Source organism: Lotus japonicus, chromosome 1 (genome assembly GCF_012489685.1).
Source record: "Lotus japonicus ecotype B-129 chromosome 1, LjGifu_v1.2".
In the NCBI taxonomy this organism is placed as follows: domain Eukaryota; kingdom Viridiplantae; phylum Streptophyta; class Magnoliopsida; order Fabales; family Fabaceae; genus Lotus; species Lotus japonicus.
Window position 1 is genome coordinate 104,912,559 of NC_080041.1, and position 21,058 is coordinate 104,933,616.

Here is a 21,058-nt window from a genome sequence, read left to right on the forward strand (position 1 = left end):
TAGGCCTACTCTCATGGCGGCTTGAGAACTTATCCTCAAAGAAACGCTTCACTTCGGACTTTACCACTGCCGGGTCCTCCTCCCAGTGGCCATCAACCAGTAACCCCACTATAGAATTTGTCTTCCGTCTCCAGTTTATGGTAGAGTGAAAAAATTTAGAGTTCTGATCGCCTTCCTTAACCCACTTAGATCGCGATTTTTGACACAAAAGAGATTCATGCAGCTTCACAACAACCCAGAAATCTGATAACAGACTTGACCTCTGAGTAACCTCAGCAGGAGACAAACCCAATTCCTCCTCCTTCACGTCCAATTCATTTATTTTCTGAACAACAGCATTCCGTTTGTCCCTTAGATCACCAAAAACCTCGCAGTTCCACTGTTTTAATTTGCCCCTCAAACCTTTCAATTTTTCCTTCAGAATGTGCCCAGCTGACCAGCCCTGGACAACCAATTCTGGCCATACTTGTTCAACATGTCTTGGAAATCTTGTGTCTTCCAACCAGCAGTTCAGAACACGGAACGGCTTTGGCCCCCAATTTTGAAAAATACGCCTCAAGAGTACTGGACAGTGATCAGAAACAGTCCTATCTAGAACTAATTGAGAGCAGTTTGGCCAGATACCTAACCAAGAGTCAGATACTAGGAAGCGGTCTAGGCGACTTCTGGCTTGACCGTTAGGCCTTCGCCATGTGAATCTCCTACCATGCAGAGGTATATCAAACAATTCCATATCATGTATGAACTCATTAAAAAGTGCAATTTCCCGGGCATATGCGTTTGTACTAGTCACCCCAACTCTCTCCTCCACTGCTCGAACTGCATTAAAATCACCAAGAAGGCACCAACAAGAGATTGTACTATGTCGCTTCCAGGTAAGAAGTTCAGCCCACAAATGCCGCTTCTCTTCAAGAGAACATGGTGAATATACATTTACCACAACACAATCTTGATCCCCCCAAGTCCCCACCAAACCAATGAAACCTGTTCCAAATTCACAGTGCTGTAATTTAAAGGATTTTTCATTCCATATACACAGCAGCCCCCCTCCTCTGTTTGTTGCCGGAACAGCCTTCCATTCGCAAGCAAAATCGCCCCAGACCTGCGCGCAAATTCTTGAGTCAACCATTGATAACTTAGTTTCTTGGATGCACACCATCTCAATCTGCTCTTTGACAATCACTTCCCTAAGTATCCTCCTCTTCCCACTACCCCCCAACCCCCTCACATTATAGGAAAGAATCTTCATAAGACACTGTTAGCTTCCCCTCTTTTTGCAATCGCACCATGTTGGGCATCAATGTCCCGTAGTTCAAGCTCCTCCACTCTCTTGATAAATTTGTTCTCATCCCCCTGGAAAGATACCCCAAGCTCCTTACCCAACTTCCAAATTTCCAGAGCTTCTGATTTTTCATCAGCTACCCAAACTGTCCTACTACATTTTCTGGAACAAACATCAGAAACAGTGGCACTACTAGAAAGACAAGCTGTGCTAACCTGAGATATCCATGGTTGGGTCGCTTGGCAAAACATGGACCCACCCTTCGAAGCTTCCGCTGGCCGTCCACTCAGGGTCTCCGTCGCCGAGGTACCAAGGTCATTGCCGCCGCCACTCACGTTCACCGTCGGTGGCAATTTGGACTTCGAGGTTGTTGCTGGAAGAAGCGGCAAGGAGGGCGAAAATTCCCCCAAGCCATGCGAGACTCTCAAGTCACGATAACGCTGTTCTGAAAACAAATCCCTAAACCCCAATTCAGGACCCGATTTCACCCCCAACCCGGTTTGATCCTCAGCTGACCCGTTTCCACACTTGGGCTTAAGTGGTGGAAAATGGGCTTCAGTTATAGACTGAACCAACTTATGCTCAATATTCTTTTTAGAAACTTCTGTTTCAGCTTCGTGGTCCCCACTGTTTTGAGAAAAAACTAATTTTTGAAATTCCTCATCAGTTTCTCCTAAAAAGCTGCCCCTTTCTAAGTTCACGTTATTATCTTCATTAACCACCCCTTCAATACTTTGACCACCGTTTAAGTGAATAACGGCCTCCCCATTAATGCTCTTAATGAGTTGTTCCCTGTGCCTGGACCCAGATTCACAAGCCTCTGAATGTCTATCCGCCGCCGCCGCCGGCGGCTTAGGCAAAAGTGGCTCCTCCGCCTGTCCAGCAGGGTTCGTCATCTTCCTTACACCATTGTGAAGAGCCAAGTCATCCTACATGTCGTGATCCTCATCAGAGACTGAGAAGTTTGAATCATCAACCTCCAAATTCAAAGAGCCTTCCACTGACACCTCCTTGTCACACTTACTGCAGGAACACTCACAGGTTCCCAACCCCAGGCTCCCCATATCTTCAATGATGTTCACAGAAAACACCGCATCACGAACCTTTATCTTCCTACAAAGGGACAACACCCCAGGTTCCTTGGTACGAATTTGGACCTTTGCAAACTCTAGATATGTAAAGGACTCAGTTTGGGGGTCTACAGCAATGAGTTCTCCCAATGGTGCTACTAGCTCCTGTAAGCAAAGCTTCGTCCACATATTGATCGGGACACCAAAGCAGCGCACCCACGTAACCCTATGATCAGGTGCTACCAGTGGACTCCAAGGGTAAGTGGTAACAAAGACTTCCGCGAGCCAGTCACGAGATTCGTGTAACAGTTGCGAAAGATCAACACCTTCAGGCCCCGTGAGGAGCGCTAGATCATCCCCTAGAAATCTTACCTTCACCGTCTCAAACCCCCGGAGAAGGAACGCTTCACCACGAAGTTTTGTAGCCATATCACGATCCTTGATCACCCCCACCAAGCTCCTGGACATCCATTCCTCACCATCCAGAACTTCTGGGCCGCGCCATTCCTCCACAGCTTGCAGGGGCAGACTTTGTGACTTGACAGTCATTGGTTGGGGACCCGAACCAGATGCCGGCACTGACTCCACGCGTCCCTTCTGACTAACCGCTTGTGCATACGATTGACTCGCCTGACGCACTCGCCATTGGGCAGGTGCCCTAGGCTCCTGCACCCTCTCAGGGTTTTGGCCATGAGGCAAAGCCATCCTCCTCTTAGGTTTAGAGAACCTTGGCAGATTGGCGTGAAGTTTCATCTTGCCAATCATGATGTTATCCAGATCTTGTTCTAGTTTACGTGAGTCCTTGACGTCCAAAAACCGCACAAACCCGAACCTCCTGCCTGCTTGGTCCCTTTTGGAGGAGATGAAAACATCCCAAACCCTCCCATGTTTCTGGAAAACTGGCCACAAATCCAAGACCTCCATGCTATCCGGGAAGTGGGAGAAGTAAAATGGTGTAATGCTGCCATCATCTTCTCTCTGTGATCTGTCTCTGCTAGTCTCACGTTCCCTACCCCAATTCCCTACCCCTCTCACAGACCTCACACTCCGTCTCTCTCTCTCTCTCCACCACCCTCTCTCTCTCTCTCTCTCTCTCTCATCTCACTGTGCACAAGTCTTCTCTGTGATTGTGCGCATACCATCGATTCACTTTCTGTTTTTCTTTCTGCAAATATAATTGGTTTCTTCCCTAGTATACATGGTTGTTTCTTTGTTTGCGAAAAAGACTATAGCGATCTTTCATTTTAATTTCTAAATGATTGCTACAAATGCAATCTTTCATTTTAATTTCATCTAGTTTAGTTTTGGCTTTGGTGTTTATTCAGTTCGAATTGATAATTTCAATGAACCCTAAAATTAATTTTGTGTGTTTTTGAAAACAATATAGGATATATAGGATATATTAGTAATTAACTTTAGTCCTGTTCTTATGTGCTATGTTTAGCAAACACATTGCACATAACATTTATGTCTTGTTACGTTCTGTTCAGTCCTGTTCCGTTCTGGTACCAAACACTACCTAAATTTTACGCAATTAATCAATCACAACCCTTTATTTTGCTAACTCATAATTAATTTTGAATTTAATAATATTTAAAATATGAAATTGAAGAATGTGATTGAATAACTGTGTAAAACTTTTTACACTGTCACTGCATAGAAATTAATCTCTATTTATTAAAATGTTATCTAATGTATGCAATGTAACAATTTTTAGCCAAATATTACCTTTAATTAACAAATGAAAACACTTTTCTATCACAGGTATCCACCACCTATAGAAAACAAAAAAACTTTAAAAAACAAAAAACAAAAAACTCACATTCTTCAAGTTCATCTTCTTTCATGTTCAACTCTCAAAAAGTTCTTTTCTTCTCTCTTCTTCGGCTCCCTCACTCGCTCTGCCTTTCACATTGGCACTAGCGCTCATTATCGCACTTGCGTAACGAATCTCTCCTTTCTCTCTATATTTTGTTTGAGGATTATGCTTTTTTCCTTAATGTATCCCGCAATACATGATTAAACCATAAGCTAAATGTTTAATGAACTCAACTAACTACCGCAATGGTAAAATTATGCTTTTGATATTCTCAATTTTCTTTTTCAATACTATATTTGCTATTTTGGTCAGTTGATAAATTCACCTAGAAGCCGCCATAAATGAAATCCTAATTTATATTACTATATTTTTTCTCTGAGTTTATAAGTGAGTTTAATTTTAGTCCCTCCGAGGAAAAAATGACGTGACGGCCAAAACTAAACATCAATTCTCCTCGTATGAACGAAAATCAAACTCGTTTACAAACTCAAACTCATAAACTAATTTAATTGTAAACCATGTATTTTTGATGAAAGAGAAAAAATTTAGGTGCTTATGGAGGACGAAGTGGTGGTACATTATTATTTTTGTGGCAATGACAATAATACCCATAAATATTTTTTACCTTTCCAAAAAATATCCTTCTCCTGACTCACCACGGGGAGTTGGGTTTGGCACCCCACCTATGGGGCTTGACACCCCACTTTATCAAATACGGAATTTAAAATTCCGTATTCTCCCTATTGAATACGGAACTTAAAATTCCGTACTGTATTTAAGCATGCGTGTCACATTTTCAACCACTCATTATATACTAAAACAGATACGAAATTTTATTTTCCGTATTGATACGGAACTTTAAATTCCGTATTTAATAAAGTGGGGTGCAAAGCCTAAGGGGTGGGGCACCAAACTCAATTCCCCTCACCAAGGAATAAGGAATAAAGGCAAAAGAAACTTGTGAGTGAGTTGTGTTAATTCAATTGTTCCTCCATCATCTTCGTCTTTGTGTCTGTCATCGCCACTCTCTTCTCTCCAAATCAATCGTCAAGGTTTCATTTCTTCTATTCATTCTTGCAAATTCACAAAATTGCATTTTCATTTCTCTGCATGTTGTTTACATCGATGCAACTGCACATCACATGATTTCAAACAAATTGGACTACACCCATGTTTCCAAATTCAATGCTGAACCCAAAACTGAAACAAAGTTTCAATTTTGTGGGTGGGGTTTATCTGGGTATTAAAAAAATCATGGGTGTTGAATTAATATTATTTGTTGTGTTTTTCTAAGTTGTGAACTCAATTTGATCAAAGATAATAACACATCTTTGTGTATATTTATATATGCTTTTTATGGTGGCAGGGTTTTGGTATTATTCTACTTGTGCTATTTATGAAGGCATCAACAGATTGAACTTGCTGAGAATAGGAAAGGAAAAAAAGAAGAAGAAAAAAAAGCAGAATGAGTAGTCCACAGGTGCCAAAGAAAAGAGTGGCATTTGTGCTGATTGATGGGATAGGTGATGTGTCACTGCCGAGGCTTGGATACAAGACTCCTCTTCAGGCAGCAAAACTCCCCAATTTGGATGCCATAGCATCTGCTGGAGTTAATGGACTAATGGACCCTGTTGAGGTTGGTTTAGCTTGTGGAAGTGACACTGCTCATCTTTCCTTGTTGGGTTATGATCCTAGAGTTTATTATCGCGGTAGAGGAGCTTTTGAATCCATGGGGGCTGGATTGGCCATGTCACCTGGTGATATTGCTTTCAAGGTTGGTGCATAAATCTATATTCATTTGTTTAGCATAATTATGGATGGGGGCAATTTGGCTTTACATGCTACATAAATTATCCATTTCTTAGATCGTTTAGTCGTGGTTTGCTTCGATTGTTAGTTCGATTCAAATTTTAGATTAAACCACCCTAGATATTTTCTTCAATTGTTGGTATAATTCAGAAATGTGTATAGCATATATTTCATGGTTAGCAGCATAGAATAGTAACTGTTGAAAATCCTGTCAATGTTTTGTCTTCTTTCCTTTCATTCCTGGACTTGATGATTAAAGAATGTGACATTATTTGTAAGCTCTGAAGGATTCCATGTTCAATTTTAGGATTTAATTATACACAATTTAGTATATGTTGACTTCTCTCTGTTTGTGGGGAAAACAAGTAAAAGATAAAGGATCACATATTTGACTGACATTTCTGCCTGTAGATGTTTATCTCTCTCTGTTGATCACCTCACAGAATTTTGTACTTAAAGATTATCACTTTTGGCACATTTATTTTGATTTAATTACTATTTTCCCACTCCTTCATTCAATTCACGCTTGATCTATATTCTCTGTAATCTATTTTTTTGCAATATAATGGTGCACTCCTATAAATTCTTAGGATAGATGAAAGTCTAAGAATCTGTACATAAAGTGTGCTTTCTGAATTGTTCATGCTAATTACCTGATAAAATGTTCTCATACAGTCAAATTTCGCAACTCTTGATGAGAAATCTGGAGTTGTCACGAGTAGGAGAGCTGACAGACACTTTGAAGAAGAAGGTCCCATACTTTGTGCTGCCCTGGATGGAATGAAGCTTCCATCTTTCCCTGATTATGAAGTAAGAGTCAGGTGAAGATACCTAGGTTGCTATAATGTAGTTAATGTAGTTGACTACTTTGTAATATTGAGTTTTAGTGTTTTTAGTCTCCTGTTTTGTGGAAAGATAGTTTGAGAACATTGTGCTCGGTAGAGAGTTTGGGGGGTGGGGGTTAGTCATATTGTAAGTTTTGGAGGATCTTGGATGGTTGGGGTCTATTTTATCTGCTTTAAAGATTTCTTCATTCCAAAATTTTTAAATTCTGCCCTCAAGTAAGTTGATTTCTAGATGTTAAATGTTCAGGAACTCAAGATTTATGGATGGTAAAATTAACAGTTCTTTATACGTTTTGGCAACTCTTTTCATAGGTATGCAACAGAACATAGATGTGGAGTGGTTGTTAAAGGACCAAAGTTGAGTGGAAATATATCAGGAACAGATCCATTAAAAGACAACCGCTTACTTTTGAAAGCGGAAGCTTTAGATGATTCTCCTGAAGCTAAGAACACTGCTGCCATCATTAATGAGTTATCCAAGGAAATAACAAAAATTCTGGTTTCTCATCCAGTGAATGCTAAACGTGTTGCAGAGGGGAAAAACATAGCAAATATTGTCCTTTTAAGAGGTTGTGGCATCAGAATTGAGGTATGTTCCTTTGGTTCATATCATAGTTAACACATTAATCTTTCAAACATTGAAGTGATGCTTAAGAAAACCAAACTTTGGTACTTCTTAATCCATTTACATATTTTGCTACTTGAAGGAAGTGTATCAAATATGTAACAATTATCTAAAAAATAAGAAATAAAATAACACTATTAATTTCCATGTTCATGGTGGTATGTTGTTTATTTCAATATTATTTCCTTTCAAAAGGTGGGGACTATCAGATTTTAAGTTTAGCTACGGAAGTGGTCTTTCTATAACTTCAGCGCTTTTTAAAATTCTATGATGTTTGTAAATATTCGAATAGAAAATTAAATGTTATATCCTCTATCTAAGCCTATAAAATTTTGTATAATGAAATGCAATGTGTTTTAAATGCTAGTGTGTGTCCATGTACTAGTTTCATGCATTTATCGCATTTAAATTGTATATTGCAGGTTACACCATTTGAAAATAAACATGGTTTGTTGCCATGCATGGTAGCTCCAACAAAAATAATTGCCGGTCTCGGCTTATCACTTGGTATTGATATTCTAGAAGCTCATGGAGCAACTGGAGACTATCGAACCTTACTAACTTCAAAGGCATCAGCAATAGCCAAGGCACTCTCAGCTCCTTTGCAGTCTTGCCCTAGAGTTTTTGTGCCTGGAGAGGATGAGCATAAAGCAGGCCGGTCAGATGGCTATGACTTTGGATTTCTTCATATAAAGGTCAATTTTTTTAAGTTTTGGTTTGTTATATTGGATTTTACTTTTTCTGCATTTCTCTCGGTTGTTTTAGAACCTCATTTCACAGATGGAGAATTTTGTATCATTTTTGTTTCCTCACCCCAGAAATTATAAGGTGTTAAATTGTAATTGAGTCTCCAGCTTGATGTGAGGGATATCATGCATGTTTGCAATTGCAAAAAAATACCTTATGTTTAGTAGTGCTGCTACATGGTCCAGAATAGAATGGAAAAAAAAAGGAAAAACTTGCCTACAGTATTATAGGTACTATTTTTGTTGATGTGATAACTTCCCTCAACTTCCCATTTCCAACCCAAGTGTCACGTGGTAATTGAATAACTGTAAAAACATGTATAGAACTGTATCTAAGTTTTGTCCAAGCAAAAAAATCAGCATTCCAAGACACTTGACTACATCAAGCGCCCTTATAAAATATTAAATCATTGCCATTTTACTTAGAATGCTGATGCTGCTCTTTTGTTTCTCCTTCTATGGTACTGCAGGCAATCGATGATGCAGGCCACGACAAGGCGAGCATTCTCAAAGTCAAAGCATTAGAAGCTGTAGATACTGCTATAGGGCAGTTGGCAAGGCTTCTCTGGGAAGCCGAATCAAGTGGAAAATTTCAGTATTCACTCTGTGTCACAGGAGACCACTCTACTCCAGTTGAATATGGAGATCACAGCTTTGAACCAGTTCCATTCGCGATATGTCGGTTGAAAGACTTTGTCGGTGCAATTGGTGAATCCATTGTTTCCAAAACTTCTCTAGACCCATTTCCTATTCCAAGTGTTAAGTCTGTTGAAGACTTGACACATGATTTGGAAACCGAAGAGAGAAGAGAGTCTCAATCTTATAGTGGTGATTCAGTTTTTGAGTTGAATGAAATTGCAGCTGCGAGGGGATGTCTGGGGCGTTTCCCTGGAGGAGAAATGATGGGAATTATAAAGAAATTCCTTGACCTAGATGCAGGAACTGCTTGATTTAGAAGTGAGGAGTGTGATGCAGTTTATGTTTTTGTGAGTTTTCTAAGTTAACTTTTTAATCTCTTACTGTGAAAACAAGTGATTTTAGGGGTACAAAAAACAAATCAAATCTTGAGCTTTTGTACTTATGTTGAATAAGAAGTCTTTTCTGAAAATAATAGTGGAAACTCAGCTTAAATAAATTTATCTGTGCTGCTTTCTTCCTTTATATTGTGAATCAGGTTTCATTGCAATAAGTTAACAAGGTTACCTGGAAGGGAGAAAACATGCACAAGATAAATAGAGGAGACTGCAAAACATATGCTTATATATGATGATCAGGATAGTTCTGTCTGACAAAAAGTTCCTCAGAGTTTAAATATTTGCTTTTACAGACATCCAGTTAAAAAGCAAAAACTAATCCACTTAGGAAGCACTTATTTTACTTTTTCTTTGGCTCAATTACACTTTTGATTATTGTCAGTTTGTCACAATATTAATTTAACGATACAATTGTCGTTCTAATTCTAATAAGTACATACAAAAGTATAGTTAGCTACCTTATAAGTAAAGTGATCACCTAAAAAAATGTCAAATATTTGAAGTTCATATTATACTTGAATACTAAAATTGTGAATAAAAAAAGAGACCAATAAAAAATCACTAAATTAGGGGATCAAAGTTATGAAAAATGAAGTAGGGACCAAAATTGTTGAACTCCAAAATGAAAAAGGTGAAAATTCTATAAAATAAACTTTTGGATCAAATGGTCTAATACTAATGTTGACCATTACTGGGCTCGTGATGTTATTCGCCGCGTTAGAAGTGTGCTTAGTTGAGATTGGAGGGTGACTCTTCGCTTAATACCTCGCGAAAAGAATTATGCAGCGGATTTTTTGGCACGATAGGTGCTCGGGATGCTTCCCCCAAGCGTTTCTGGCTACAACCTCCCGCTGGTTTAATTGTCGTGCTAGTGCAGGATGCTATAGCGTAGTTGTTCTTTATTTTCCTTTATGTAACCAAAAAATTTGATTAATCGTGGAATAGAAAATTAAAATTATGAAAAATACAATAAAAGATTTAAATTGCTTAATCTCTTAACTAATGAAGAAAAAAGTTAGCTATGAGTAACTGCAGGTGTAGGTTCAGGGTTCGAACCCTGTGGACAGATAATTTGTACAAATTTACTAACAACTAACATTTGCCTATAAAAAAAACTAATGAAGAAAAAAAGTTAGCTTGTTTGATTTTTGTTTAGTTTTCTGAATTGAAAACAATTTTTAAAAAATGTTTCGAAAGAAAAAAAACAAAAGAACTAGGTGCATGAAATGAGTACAAGGTTAAAAAAATTATAATTTGAAAATTAAAAATAGAAAAAAAAACATGTTTTTAAAAATTATATATAACCTTTTTCAATTTTTTAAATAGAAAACAATTTAAAAAACTATAAACAAACATTAGCTAAGCAAGTGCTTGAAGGTTCGATTCTCAGCTCTTGTGAATAGAAAAAACTTCTTACCCAACCTCACATCACTTAGTTCATTGATTGCAGGGCGAAAAATCAGCCTCACGACTACTACCTACCTAGAGAGTTCTTGACAAAAATAAACCAATATTTTTTCTCTTTTTAACTCACATTTTGATTGTTTATATATATGGCAAGTACCAACGGAACATTTTGATTTTGAGATGCTAGAGATCCAATAATCAACACCCCATCACGTGACCTAATTTGAAATAAGAGACAAGTCACGTGCCACACCCATTACATTTGATTTTCTGATTTCAAAACAAAAAATTCACAAAACACAAAACCTCTCTCTCTCTCTGAATCGAATTGGAAACGAAGAAGAAGCAGTAGCAGCAGCACCAGTATCATCATCATCCATCAGCTATGGAAGCGATTCTCACAGATTGCGTGCACAAGAGTCTCCGCCATTTCATGCACAACAACGCCATCTTCCTCTGCCACCGTCTCTGCGCTGAGTTCCCCACTGAGGTGAGGTCCCCCTTTTCAATTCCCTTTTTTCTTCTTCTTTTATCCCTTTTCGTTACCGTTTGGTTCATATGAAAAATACCCAGAAAATTGAATTGCGAAATTCCCTCCAAAACTTCGTCTTTTCTTACCGCATCGAGATCGATGAGTGTCACCCAGCTGTTTGATTCTATGCCACTTTGTAGTTTCTCTTGTAGTAGTAGTTGAATTTTCTAGATTTGGATTCAATTTGCTCTTTTTGCTTCGTTGTCTATATGGGTTCTTCAAATTTTTCTTTTTTGTTTCTTCTTCTTCACAGTACTCTAGTGTGATTAAATTGGGTTTGTATTGGTAATTTGAATTTTTTAAGTTTTGTTGGGTCTTTGTTAGTTTTGTGGAAGGACTGAATGTTGTTGGGTATTAGTAATTTGAATTTTGAAGCTTTGTTGGGTCTTTGGAGCTACTTTGTAGAAATTTTGGCATGATTCTGATGGTTATGACTGCCCTCTTATGAAGCTGTTTCTGCAAATTTTTTAGCATAGAGGGTGTTTTGTTGCGCTCAATTTTTTTAATCGGAAGAAGTAACATCAATTTGATTGAAAATGGCTATATGAAATTTAGTCTTGGCTCTTGTAATGTATTATATTTATACATATCAGGATAAAGTTTTGACTTTGTTAATCGAATGTGTTGTAGATGTAGGGCCAACATTTTTTAATTGATTTGTATTCTTATTTTTTGTGCCGAAATATGCCTATTGTGGTGTCAGTCTGCGAGACTTGCCTAACCAATATGTTTTATCCTAAAACTTTGTCAATTAGGACTTATTGTTCATGAGTAGTTCTTTCTTTGACTGTGTATTTGACGTCACTTGCTGAAAAATATCCTTATTCCGTTCATGGTATCATTTCATAATTATTTTTCATGTGTACTATACAGACAAATCTCCAATTGTTGGCTAGCTGTTACTTGCAGAGTAATCAAGCGCATTCTGCGTACCATATTTTAAAGGGTAAATTTCTTTTAATGTTTACGCACCATCCAGTTTTGAAGTTACTTTCCTAGTTCTGTTAGTTTTAAATATCATCATTCCTGTCCTGTTCCTGAATTTCCTTTCAATATATAATTTTATCCCCCTTTGTTTCTCATTATCTCATAGCATTGCTTATAGCATTGTATATCTCTTGTTATTCATTTTGTCTTTATTGCTTGAAGGAACACAAATGGCTCAATCCCGGTACTTGTTTGCAATATCATGTTTTCAGATGGATCTTCTTAGTGAAGCTGAAGCAGCATTATGTCCTGTCAATGAGCCTAGTGCAGAGGTACAAAGCATAATTGGGAATGTAATTTATAAAATTTATAAGTCTCCACTCCAGACGGCCTTAGCACAGTTTGTCTCATAAACTGATTGGCTTCTGCTGTACTCTTAGTCAAATTAGCTATTGTTAAATTCACTTTTCATTTATGACGTTGGTTCTACCTGCTGCTTTGCTTGAAGTCGTCTTTTTTATATTTTCTGAGTGCATTTACCACAAGTAGTTGAATAACTACTTTTTTTTGTTGCTTTTCTTAATATGCAGGTCCCAAATGGTGCAGCTGGTCATCATCTATTAGGGCTCATTTACAGGTTGCTTATCGCTATCAGTCTTACCCTCAATTGTCAATCAGTATTTCTTAAATCTGCTTTTAATATCGTGTGAAAGGAAATGATCTGATCCTTGCAAAATCAGATTATATGCCCACATACCATTTAAGATTAAAGCAGACATTATTTAAAATGTATGCTCCCATTCTTACCTTTTTGTGGCATATACAAAAATTTCAAGTCTCAAGAAGCTAGAAGGAATGTTAGTTATATATGATGATCCAGAGAAACATAAACTAGTAGTATTAATGTGTTCTAACAAGAAAATAGTTATAATGAAACAATTATGTTTTTAACCAAAGTTCCACGAATACTTAGCTATCCATTCATAAGCCATGCTTTGATGACACTTTTTAAGTAGGTTTTGATTTAAACCTTTGAAACTTTAATTTTGCAACCAGTTGCATTACCATCTATTTTAGCTAAGCTAATATGTCTGTTGTATTGCTAATATTCAAGTTTTTTTCATTTTTCTATGACAAAGTTGATTGTTAATAATCTAACTTTTCTCTACGAGATATACAATTGAGCAACTTTCATTGGAGGACTTTCCAACAAAGTCCAACATTTGATTGAATATTCTCATCGTGTAGATCACACCCAAAGAACGTTTCATAAATCAGAAATAGTTTTGTACTCTATTCATATATATATATTTAGATTAATGTAATATATCGTACATGTATTAAAAAATACGAAAAATATTAACTATTTAACTACATTACTATTGGTGTTAAAGTTTTTTAAAGTTTGGCATGAAAGATCAACATGGTAGATATGCATGTATATATGTGCGTACACAGGCGTGCGTGCTTATGAATATTTTCAAAGTGTACATTGATTGACTTTTACTCAAAATCCACTACTGGATTGAATTTAAGCTCACAAAATTTGATGAATTCATCTTCTGTTATATTCTCTTTTTCAGATATACTGACAGAAGGAGAAGTGCCATACATCATTTTAAGCAGGCACTATTGGTGGATCCTCTAATGTGGGCAGCATATGAGGAGTTGTGCATATTAGGTCTGTAAGATGATATTACCTGATTCTTGATGCTCATTGGGCATATTTGATGAATTGATTGGAGAAACCTAGTTTTGAGATTTAGGGACTGTTTTTTATGTCGTAAAGTAACGTGTTTCATATTTCAATGTTATTTTCATCGACATCACTGTTTAATTTTCTGAATATTTAGGCGCTGCTGAAGAAGCTACTGCAGTTTTTGGTGAAGCAGCTGCTCTTTGTATACAAAAGCAATACCTAAATTGCTCAACTACTCCAAAGCTGCATTCATCTACTGAGGATTGTAATTTGGTTGACACTAGACACAGTGCATCAGAAGATGTGAATCCAAGGCAACTGAAACTCATGCAAGGCCTAAAGGATATTCCTCTAAATCATCATGGAGCATCTATATTAGGAGGAACTTCTGGTCAACCTATTAATAGTGGTCCGTCTAACATTTCATTTTATAACACCCCATCTCCAATGGTAACGCAGGTAATTGCATCAAGCTTCATATTCTGTGTGTATATATTAATGTTTATAAAAAAATTAAGGATAAGTTAAACTACTTATGAAGTCATAGTCACTAAATTCAGAAATATTTGTAAAACATGTCCTAGAATTCCATAGTATTAATGTAGGCTTCTTGGTCTATTAGGCATTTGCTTGATGCCCATTTTTCTTCTCAAATGGTTGATATTATTTTCTTCACCTCTTTTCCAGTTGTCAGGTGTTGCTCCGCCCCCTTTGTGTAGGAATGTGCAGCTAAATGGCTCAAATCTGAGCACTGTTGGTGCAGAGAGTTCTCCTAAATCAACAGTAAACTCTACTATTCAAGCCCCCCGAAGAAAGTTTGTTGATGAAGGAAAGTTACGAAAGGTTGGGTTATAGCTGTAATAAGTCTCCTGTTTTCTATTTCCTTTACATCATAAAATTGACTCACCACCCTCTCTTGCATTTTCTGTCTGTAGACACTGATCTGAAAATTATCTTTTTAAAATGCTCAAAGGCTTCATAAAATATAATAGTATAATACCTCAACTAGTTGGACAAGACTTGGTTGGTTTATAGACTGATTTGATAAAATGTCTTAATCTTACATACCATGGAACTAATGGATACTTATTTTTGACAGTGTTGGTACCCATTTATTCATATTGTTGTTAACATGTAAACTGACAGTCTTCACTCCAAGTATTGAGTATGAAGTGACTTTTATCATAAGAAAACTGGGCTTTAACCAGGGACATGAGTTGATTTCATGATTATTTCATCTAGTCATATTTTATTAAAGGGCATCCTAATTTATCTTTTCATTTCTTTTTTCCAAGTTCTTAGTTTATGTGATTGTAGTGTGTTTGGATTTGTTTATTTTGCTTTCAGAAAAAAACCTTATGATCAAAATGTTCAAGATATATAGATTTTGGCCAGAAAGCTTTTTTTTTTCTCTACGTGTGAAATGATAAAAACCAAACATACATATTATAATTACTTTCTTTGCTATATCTCCTTAACATCTCATCTCTCTATAGGCTATATGCATTCTGGTTTCTTTGTACTTTTTTATAGTTGTTGGAATTGTACTGTATGCATTATAAGCATATATAGTAGTCAAAATTGGTATTATTACTTCAATCGGGATGGGGGTCTTAATCGTAAACGCATAATCGTAAGATTTAGCAAATTTCCTATATATATATGTGTGTGTGTGTGTGTGTGTGTCTGGGTGTGTAAATTCATATATATATGCATACAAAATAGCATAAATAAACCAAAGAAACACTTTCTGGTGCGATTATGTGATTAATCTTACGATTAAACCAGAAAACTATTACAGATGTAATTTTAATCGCCCAAGGCACCATCAATCGCATAATCGTGCGATTAAGTGATTTCAATCGTGAATGATTATAAGGTAGACTTCTACATGTAATTTCCATTATGAAAAAAATTGTGCATATTTATGTACACAAGGTTGGATGCATTAGTTTTATAGATTACATGTTAATTGTTTCTCGTTTTCACTGTTCCTTCTACTTTTATTGTTTCAGATTTCTGGTAGGTTATTTTCTGATTCTGGTCCTCGACGTAGTCCAAGACTCTCTAATGATGCAAGTGCTAATCCAAATGCTAATGCAACTGTTGTATCTGGAAATGGAACTAGCAACTCTTCTAAGTATCTTGGAGGGTCAAAGCTTAGCTCTATGGCTTTTCGTACCATGACAGTTCGTAAGGGACAGTCATGGGCTAATGAAAACGTTGATGAAGGTGATGAATCTTCATATATAGTGCTATTTTACTGTAATCTTGTCTTTTGGGAATGTTATCCACTTATCCTTCATGAAGACTATTTTACTGTAATCTTGTCTTTTGGGAATGTTATCCACTTATCCTTCATGAAGACTATTGTCTTGACTCTTGATTTGGTGCTTTGGTAGTTAAGTTGATCATGTGCAAAAATACATTTGAGCTGATGATTTTATACTTGTTTTGACAAATATCTTCTATGCTATTATTTCCTTAAAAAAAAGATTAAGAGAAGCATATTTATTAATCATGGACAAAGGTGCAGGAAGCCTTAAAATTAGAATCTAGACAATTTTATATCTCTTACAACTTACAAGATACTCACCTATATTGTTTTTTTCTCATTATCTAAATGAAGAACTGCTCTTGTACAAATAGTGTAAGCTCTACTATTATAATACAGACTCCTAACATAATGATACAAAATATTTCTGAACAGCTATTGACTAATGATTCCTCATTTTTTTTTATCTTAGGGATTCGTAATGATGTTCTAGATGATTCACGTTTGAATGTCACATCGACAAGTTCTAGTTCCTCTACTTCCATGGAAGTGAAATCTAATGATCAGGAAGCCGTGAATTTTCAAGTTGGTGGACAAGTAATTAGTGGTTCAAAAGTCATCACTGGTGCTTCAGAAATACTGACCCTTCTAAGAGTTTTTGGTGAAGGTTTTAGACTTGCCTGCTTGTATAGGTGCCAGGTATTATCTTTTCCTTCTGGAGAAAAAACTTATATTCGTCTATTGAATTTTAATTATGGATGTGAAAAGAGAAAACTAAAATGACAAAAATACCTGTCCTAGATCACACTTTCTTTTAACATCTGTTTATTGGTGGAACAGGATGCACTGGATACCTATCTGAAACTTCCACATAAGCATTACAATACTGGCTGGGTTCTTTCCCTGGTAATTTTGGTTCCTTGTCCTGCATCCTCTATTTTTTCGTACATAGGAATTATTGGTTTGTATTGATTTAGCAATATACTATATTCAGGCTTAAGATGTTATATTCCAACGTTTTTCTTGAATGGTTAAGATGTTTGAGATTCTGATTGGTGCATATCCCTAACTATTTGTCATGATACATTGATGATTTGAGCAGGTTGGAAGATTGCATTTTGAATTAGTAGATTATTTAGAGGCTGATCGAGCCTTTGGTCTTGCTCGTCAGATTATGCCATATAGTTTGGAAGGAATGGACGTATACTCAACAGTCCTTTATGTGAGTCTATATTACATTTTATCAGTTTCTGCAATGTATTTAATATTGGATAGGCAATGATAAAAAATATTTCTCTAAATTGTTGAACTTACAGGGACTTAGGGTAGAGAAAGAGTAACTGTGAGAACTAACTTTGAATATTATAGAATAGTGATATATGTTGTGTAATGATATGTTACAAAATACAGTGCACAGATCCCTGTTTATACTAATAATGTTAATCCTAAATTCCTAATTAAATTAATGTGGAAACAAATCATTAAGTATGATGAAATTTGAAAAACACTCCTAAAAAGACTCCAAAATAATTTCTGTACTTTCTTGCTTTCACTTCATGATTAAAATATTGATATATGTTCCTGCATGCTTACTGCTTCACTAAATGACTGATTTATCTTTGGTGTAGCTTCTAAAGGAGGATATGAAGTTGAGCTACCTGGCTCAGGAGCTAATATCAACTGATCGCTTAGCTCCTCAATCTTGGTATGCTTTTGCGGAACTTCGTATTTTTTTATTCAGTATAAAGAATTGTATGTTTTTTTACTTGAAACTTTCTTCCTTAAAATAATCTCTACTGGCTATTATCCTTCACATTTCTGGAATGACCAATGCTAAATCTCTGAATGCATGCGCTGGGTAAAAACTATGCTGTGCTTGAGTTAATAAATGCAAGTTTTCATGCTGATACCATATTCCAGGCATATATGAAATATGATATGTCAGTAGGTATATTCTGCCTAATACAAGCTTCCATGGCCCATTTGGGTTCATTGTTTTCTTATCTGAGCGATCTGTTTTCAAAGCCTTTTCATGAAATATACTTATCATCACATCATTTCCTGCTACTTGAGGATCACATGAATGTAATTTTGGCATAGTAGAGCTTGAAGGTTGAAAGTGTTTTTTAGCTTCTGTCAGTTTCTGCTGCAGTGCTCCACTTGGGTGTTCTATTTATAATTTTCATCATTTATGCTGGTGTATCATTTTTTGTTGAATGCCCTTGCAGGTGTGCCATGGGTAACTGTTACAGCCTGCAGAAAGATCATGAAACTGCACTGAAGAATTTTCAACGAGCTGTTCAACTAAATCCCAGATTCGCATATGCGCACACACTTTGTGGACATGAGTATGAACATGGTCATTTTGTTTACGATACATTTGTGCGTGCGGATTTTGCAACTTTTTAAGGTCTTCTAATTCATTGCTGTTTAACAGGTATGTTGCGCTAGAAGATTATGAGAATGGTATCAAATGCTACCAGAGTGCACTCAGGGTTGATGCAAGGCACTACAATGCCTGGTATGGACTTGGAATGATATATCTTCGCCAAGAGAAGTTTGAGTTCTCTGAACATCATTTTCGGATGGCTTTCCAAATCAATCCTCGCTCATCCGTTATAATGTCATACCTTGGAACTGCTTTGCATGCTTTGAAGGTTTATCTCGTGCTGCACTGATTATAGTACTACAAGTTACAACTAAGAACTACATGTGTCTTTTGTTTTTTCGTATCCCGAATTCTGAAATTATGATATGCTTTTATGACTTGACAGAGAAGCGAGGAAGCGCTGGTGGTAATGGAGAAGGCTATCTTGGCAGATAAGAAAAATCCTCTTCCAATGTATCAGAAGGCCAATATACTCATGAGCTTGGAAAGATTGGACGAGGCTTTGGAAGTCCTGGAGGAGCTTAAAGAGTATGCTCCCCGTGAATGCAGTGTATATGCTTTGATGGGAAGGATCTATAAAAGGCGTAACATGCATGAGAAAGCAATGCTTCATTATGGTATTTCTTTGGATTTGAAACCATCTGCAACAGATGCTGCTGCCATTAAGGTGATTGGATCAATTTGCCTAAACTGGACAACAATGTTTATTTTACAAGTCATATTTTTTCTTATTTTTGTGTTTTCTGATTGGTTTGTGAAAGTTTAGTTTTTCATTAACTGTTGGGGCTGGCTACTCTTGAAAATGTTGGAACTTCTGGTTATTGTTGCCTTATTTATGCAATTTAAACTTCTTCCATTCAATTGTGACAGGCTGCCATTGAGAAATTGCATGTGCCTGATGAGATGGAAGACAACTTGTAGCTCTGCTGATGAAGTGCAAAACTGATAATTTGGTGTAACTCATGCTCATTTGAATCCTTGATCACAAGGATTTGACTGGTTCTGCTTGGGCTTTCGGCAGATTGTGCATAAAAGCAGCACAAATGGGTGAGAAACAACCTTTCATGCAGCCATCACACCCATCTAATTGGCGGACCTGTAGGTGACCTGAGATGTGTAGGAGATTCATGTACTTAATAGGTGGACATGATATGACAAAGGTACCAAGAAGCTCCCATGCTTGTACCGATATGTTAGGGAAAAGTACATGTATAATTAGTTCACCCATTCATTTGTTCATAAATCTTAGCTTTAGGCCCATTGGGATGAGCTTATTTTAATTTATTTTATAGCATAAACACTTATTCAAGTGTTTGAGAGTATATGTAAATAGCTTATGAGATATAAGCTGTTTTGAGCTTATTTTGATAAGTTTCCCAAATTCGCTTATGAATAAACGTTGATACATACCTATAACATACTTTTAGCATATTTCAATAACCTTATCAAATTAACTTATAAATAAGTGTTTATGAGCCCTAAGGGGTATCATGCCCCATTCATACTTAAAGACAAATAGGGGTATCATCATACTTGATTTTATAGCTGCAGGGGGTAAGCTCATAGGTCAGCGTAGGTATAGATACTGTATCCCGCCCACTTATATCCTTGCACATTCGGAAAATCTCAATCCCAAATGTAATCAATGTGTTTCCTTCATCAAAAGCATCCAACGAATCAGTTTGGCAAATCACATGCCTATAACCATTACTCCAAGCAAGGAAAAGACCCTTCTCAATACCCATGAGCTCCATATGAAGATAATCCAATATGCCAAAGTGACCAAAGAACCCAATGAGCCACTTGTCCACATAATCCTTCAAGTAACCCCCGAATCCTGCAACTCCAAGATTACCAAACACGCTTCCATTCACTGTTGAGTGAAACAAAAGGCTAACAGAGTTTGGATTCATTAAGTTTGTCATTTAAAATACTTATTTTAATGTGATAAAAACCAAATAACCACTATGATGCAACCATCATAATTTAATAATTTGGATTGAATAATCCATATTGGTTCCATTTTAACCAATTATAATTAATAATTATAAATTATTAACAATTATAAGTATAAAGAAAATAAAAAATGTTTTAAGTCTTTCTCAAATAAATATTTGAAAATGGTGGCACTTGGGGAAACATCGAGCGGTAGTTTAATGAAGGAAATGGATGAAAATATGTTAGTGGAAGTTCGATACAAGGTCAAGATAACGTGAGTGTTGGTGGAGTCATCCATGATCTTACGGCACGATGTCTGTCCAGTTTCTCTAGCTGCTTTGGTAAGGGGATCCCTTTCATGCGAAGCCGTTCGCGGTGGAGAGATGTACTTTCTATTCATTAAGCCAAGTCTTTGAAGAGGCAGTTTTTTTTTCCAATTCCGAAGCGAAACCTAGCGTCTCCTGATAACACTCTATCACCTTAATCCATTCTTTTGTTGAGGGTCTGACACTTATTACATTACAGGTCATGACATGTGAAAGTTGTTTGTGCTCTCTAACTGCAAGAATGCTACGGATGTCCTCCATAATAACAGTGACACTAATAGCCACTAGTTGATGAATGTTATACTCAAGATAAAGGAGATGATGATGATGAGCGC

General features: G+C 36.6%; 3 protein-coding genes across 4 annotated transcripts; 2 read left to right on the plus strand and 1 right to left on the minus strand.

The window, feature by feature from the left end:
* Positions 1-2,211: 2,211 nt before the first annotated feature.
* Positions 2,212-3,276, minus strand: LOC130716997 (uncharacterized). Its single transcript, XM_057567080.1, has one exon. It carries the CDS (start codon positions 3,274-3,276, stop codon positions 2,212-2,214), a length of 1,065 nt encoding a protein of 354 aa, XP_057423063.1.
* Positions 3,277-5,065: 1,789 nt separating this feature from the next.
* LOC130728714 (uncharacterized) lies at positions 5,066-9,357 on the plus strand. Its single transcript, XM_057580264.1, has 6 exons — positions 5,066-5,223; positions 5,538-5,945; positions 6,656-6,801; positions 7,138-7,414; positions 7,873-8,145; positions 8,667-9,357. The coding sequence occupies exons 2-6, from the start codon at positions 5,637-5,639 to the stop codon at positions 9,144-9,146; spliced, it is 1,485 nt and encodes a 494-aa protein (XP_057436247.1). The 5' UTR covers positions 5,066-5,223; positions 5,538-5,636; the 3' UTR covers positions 9,147-9,357.
* Positions 9,358-10,902: 1,545 nt separating this feature from the next.
* LOC130728715 (cell division cycle protein 27 homolog B) lies at positions 10,903-19,868 on the plus strand. 2 transcript variants are annotated; one of them, XM_057580265.1, is made up of 16 exons: positions 10,903-11,127; positions 12,043-12,115; positions 12,319-12,428; positions 12,687-12,733; positions 13,680-13,777; positions 13,950-14,254; positions 14,483-14,638; positions 15,811-16,027; positions 16,543-16,769; positions 16,911-16,976; positions 17,173-17,292; positions 17,699-17,775; positions 18,299-18,418; positions 18,508-18,727; positions 18,845-19,126; positions 19,330-19,868. In XM_057580265.1, exons 1-16 carry the CDS (start codon positions 11,023-11,025, stop codon positions 19,378-19,380), a joined length of 2,274 nt encoding a protein of 757 aa, XP_057436248.1. In that variant the 5' UTR covers positions 10,903-11,022; the 3' UTR covers positions 19,381-19,868. The 2 variants fall into 2 exon arrangements, with proteins under 2 accessions (XP_057436248.1, XP_057436249.1); XM_057580266.1 differs by having other exon boundaries at positions 11,084-11,127; positions 12,369-12,428.
* Positions 19,869-21,058: the final 1,190 nt, after the last annotated feature.

Bases quoted from the DNA above. Each gene is read 5' to 3' on its own strand.
- LOC130728715 (XM_057580265.1), top strand. From the start codon at position 11,023: ATGGAAGCGATTCTCACAGATTGCGTGCACAAGAGTCTCCGCCATTTC. The intron at 12,116-12,318 runs GTAAATTTCTTT...TATTGCTTGAAG, and splicing joins TGCGTACCATATTTTAAAGG to GAACACAAATGGCTCAATCC. The intron at 16,770-16,910 runs GTATTATCTTTT...TTGGTGGAACAG, and splicing joins CCTGCTTGTATAGGTGCCAG to GATGCACTGGATACCTATCT.
- LOC130716997 (XM_057567080.1), bottom strand. From the start codon at position 3,276: ATGGAGGTCTTGGATTTGTGGCCAGTTTTCCAGAAACATGGGAGGGTT.
- LOC130728714 (XM_057580264.1), top strand. From the start codon at position 5,637: ATGAGTAGTCCACAGGTGCCAAAGAAAAGAGTGGCATTTGTGCTGATT. The intron at 5,946-6,655 runs GTTGGTGCATAA...GTTCTCATACAG, and splicing joins CTGGTGATATTGCTTTCAAG to TCAAATTTCGCAACTCTTGA. The intron at 7,415-7,872 runs GTATGTTCCTTT...TGTATATTGCAG, and splicing joins GTTGTGGCATCAGAATTGAG to GTTACACCATTTGAAAATAA.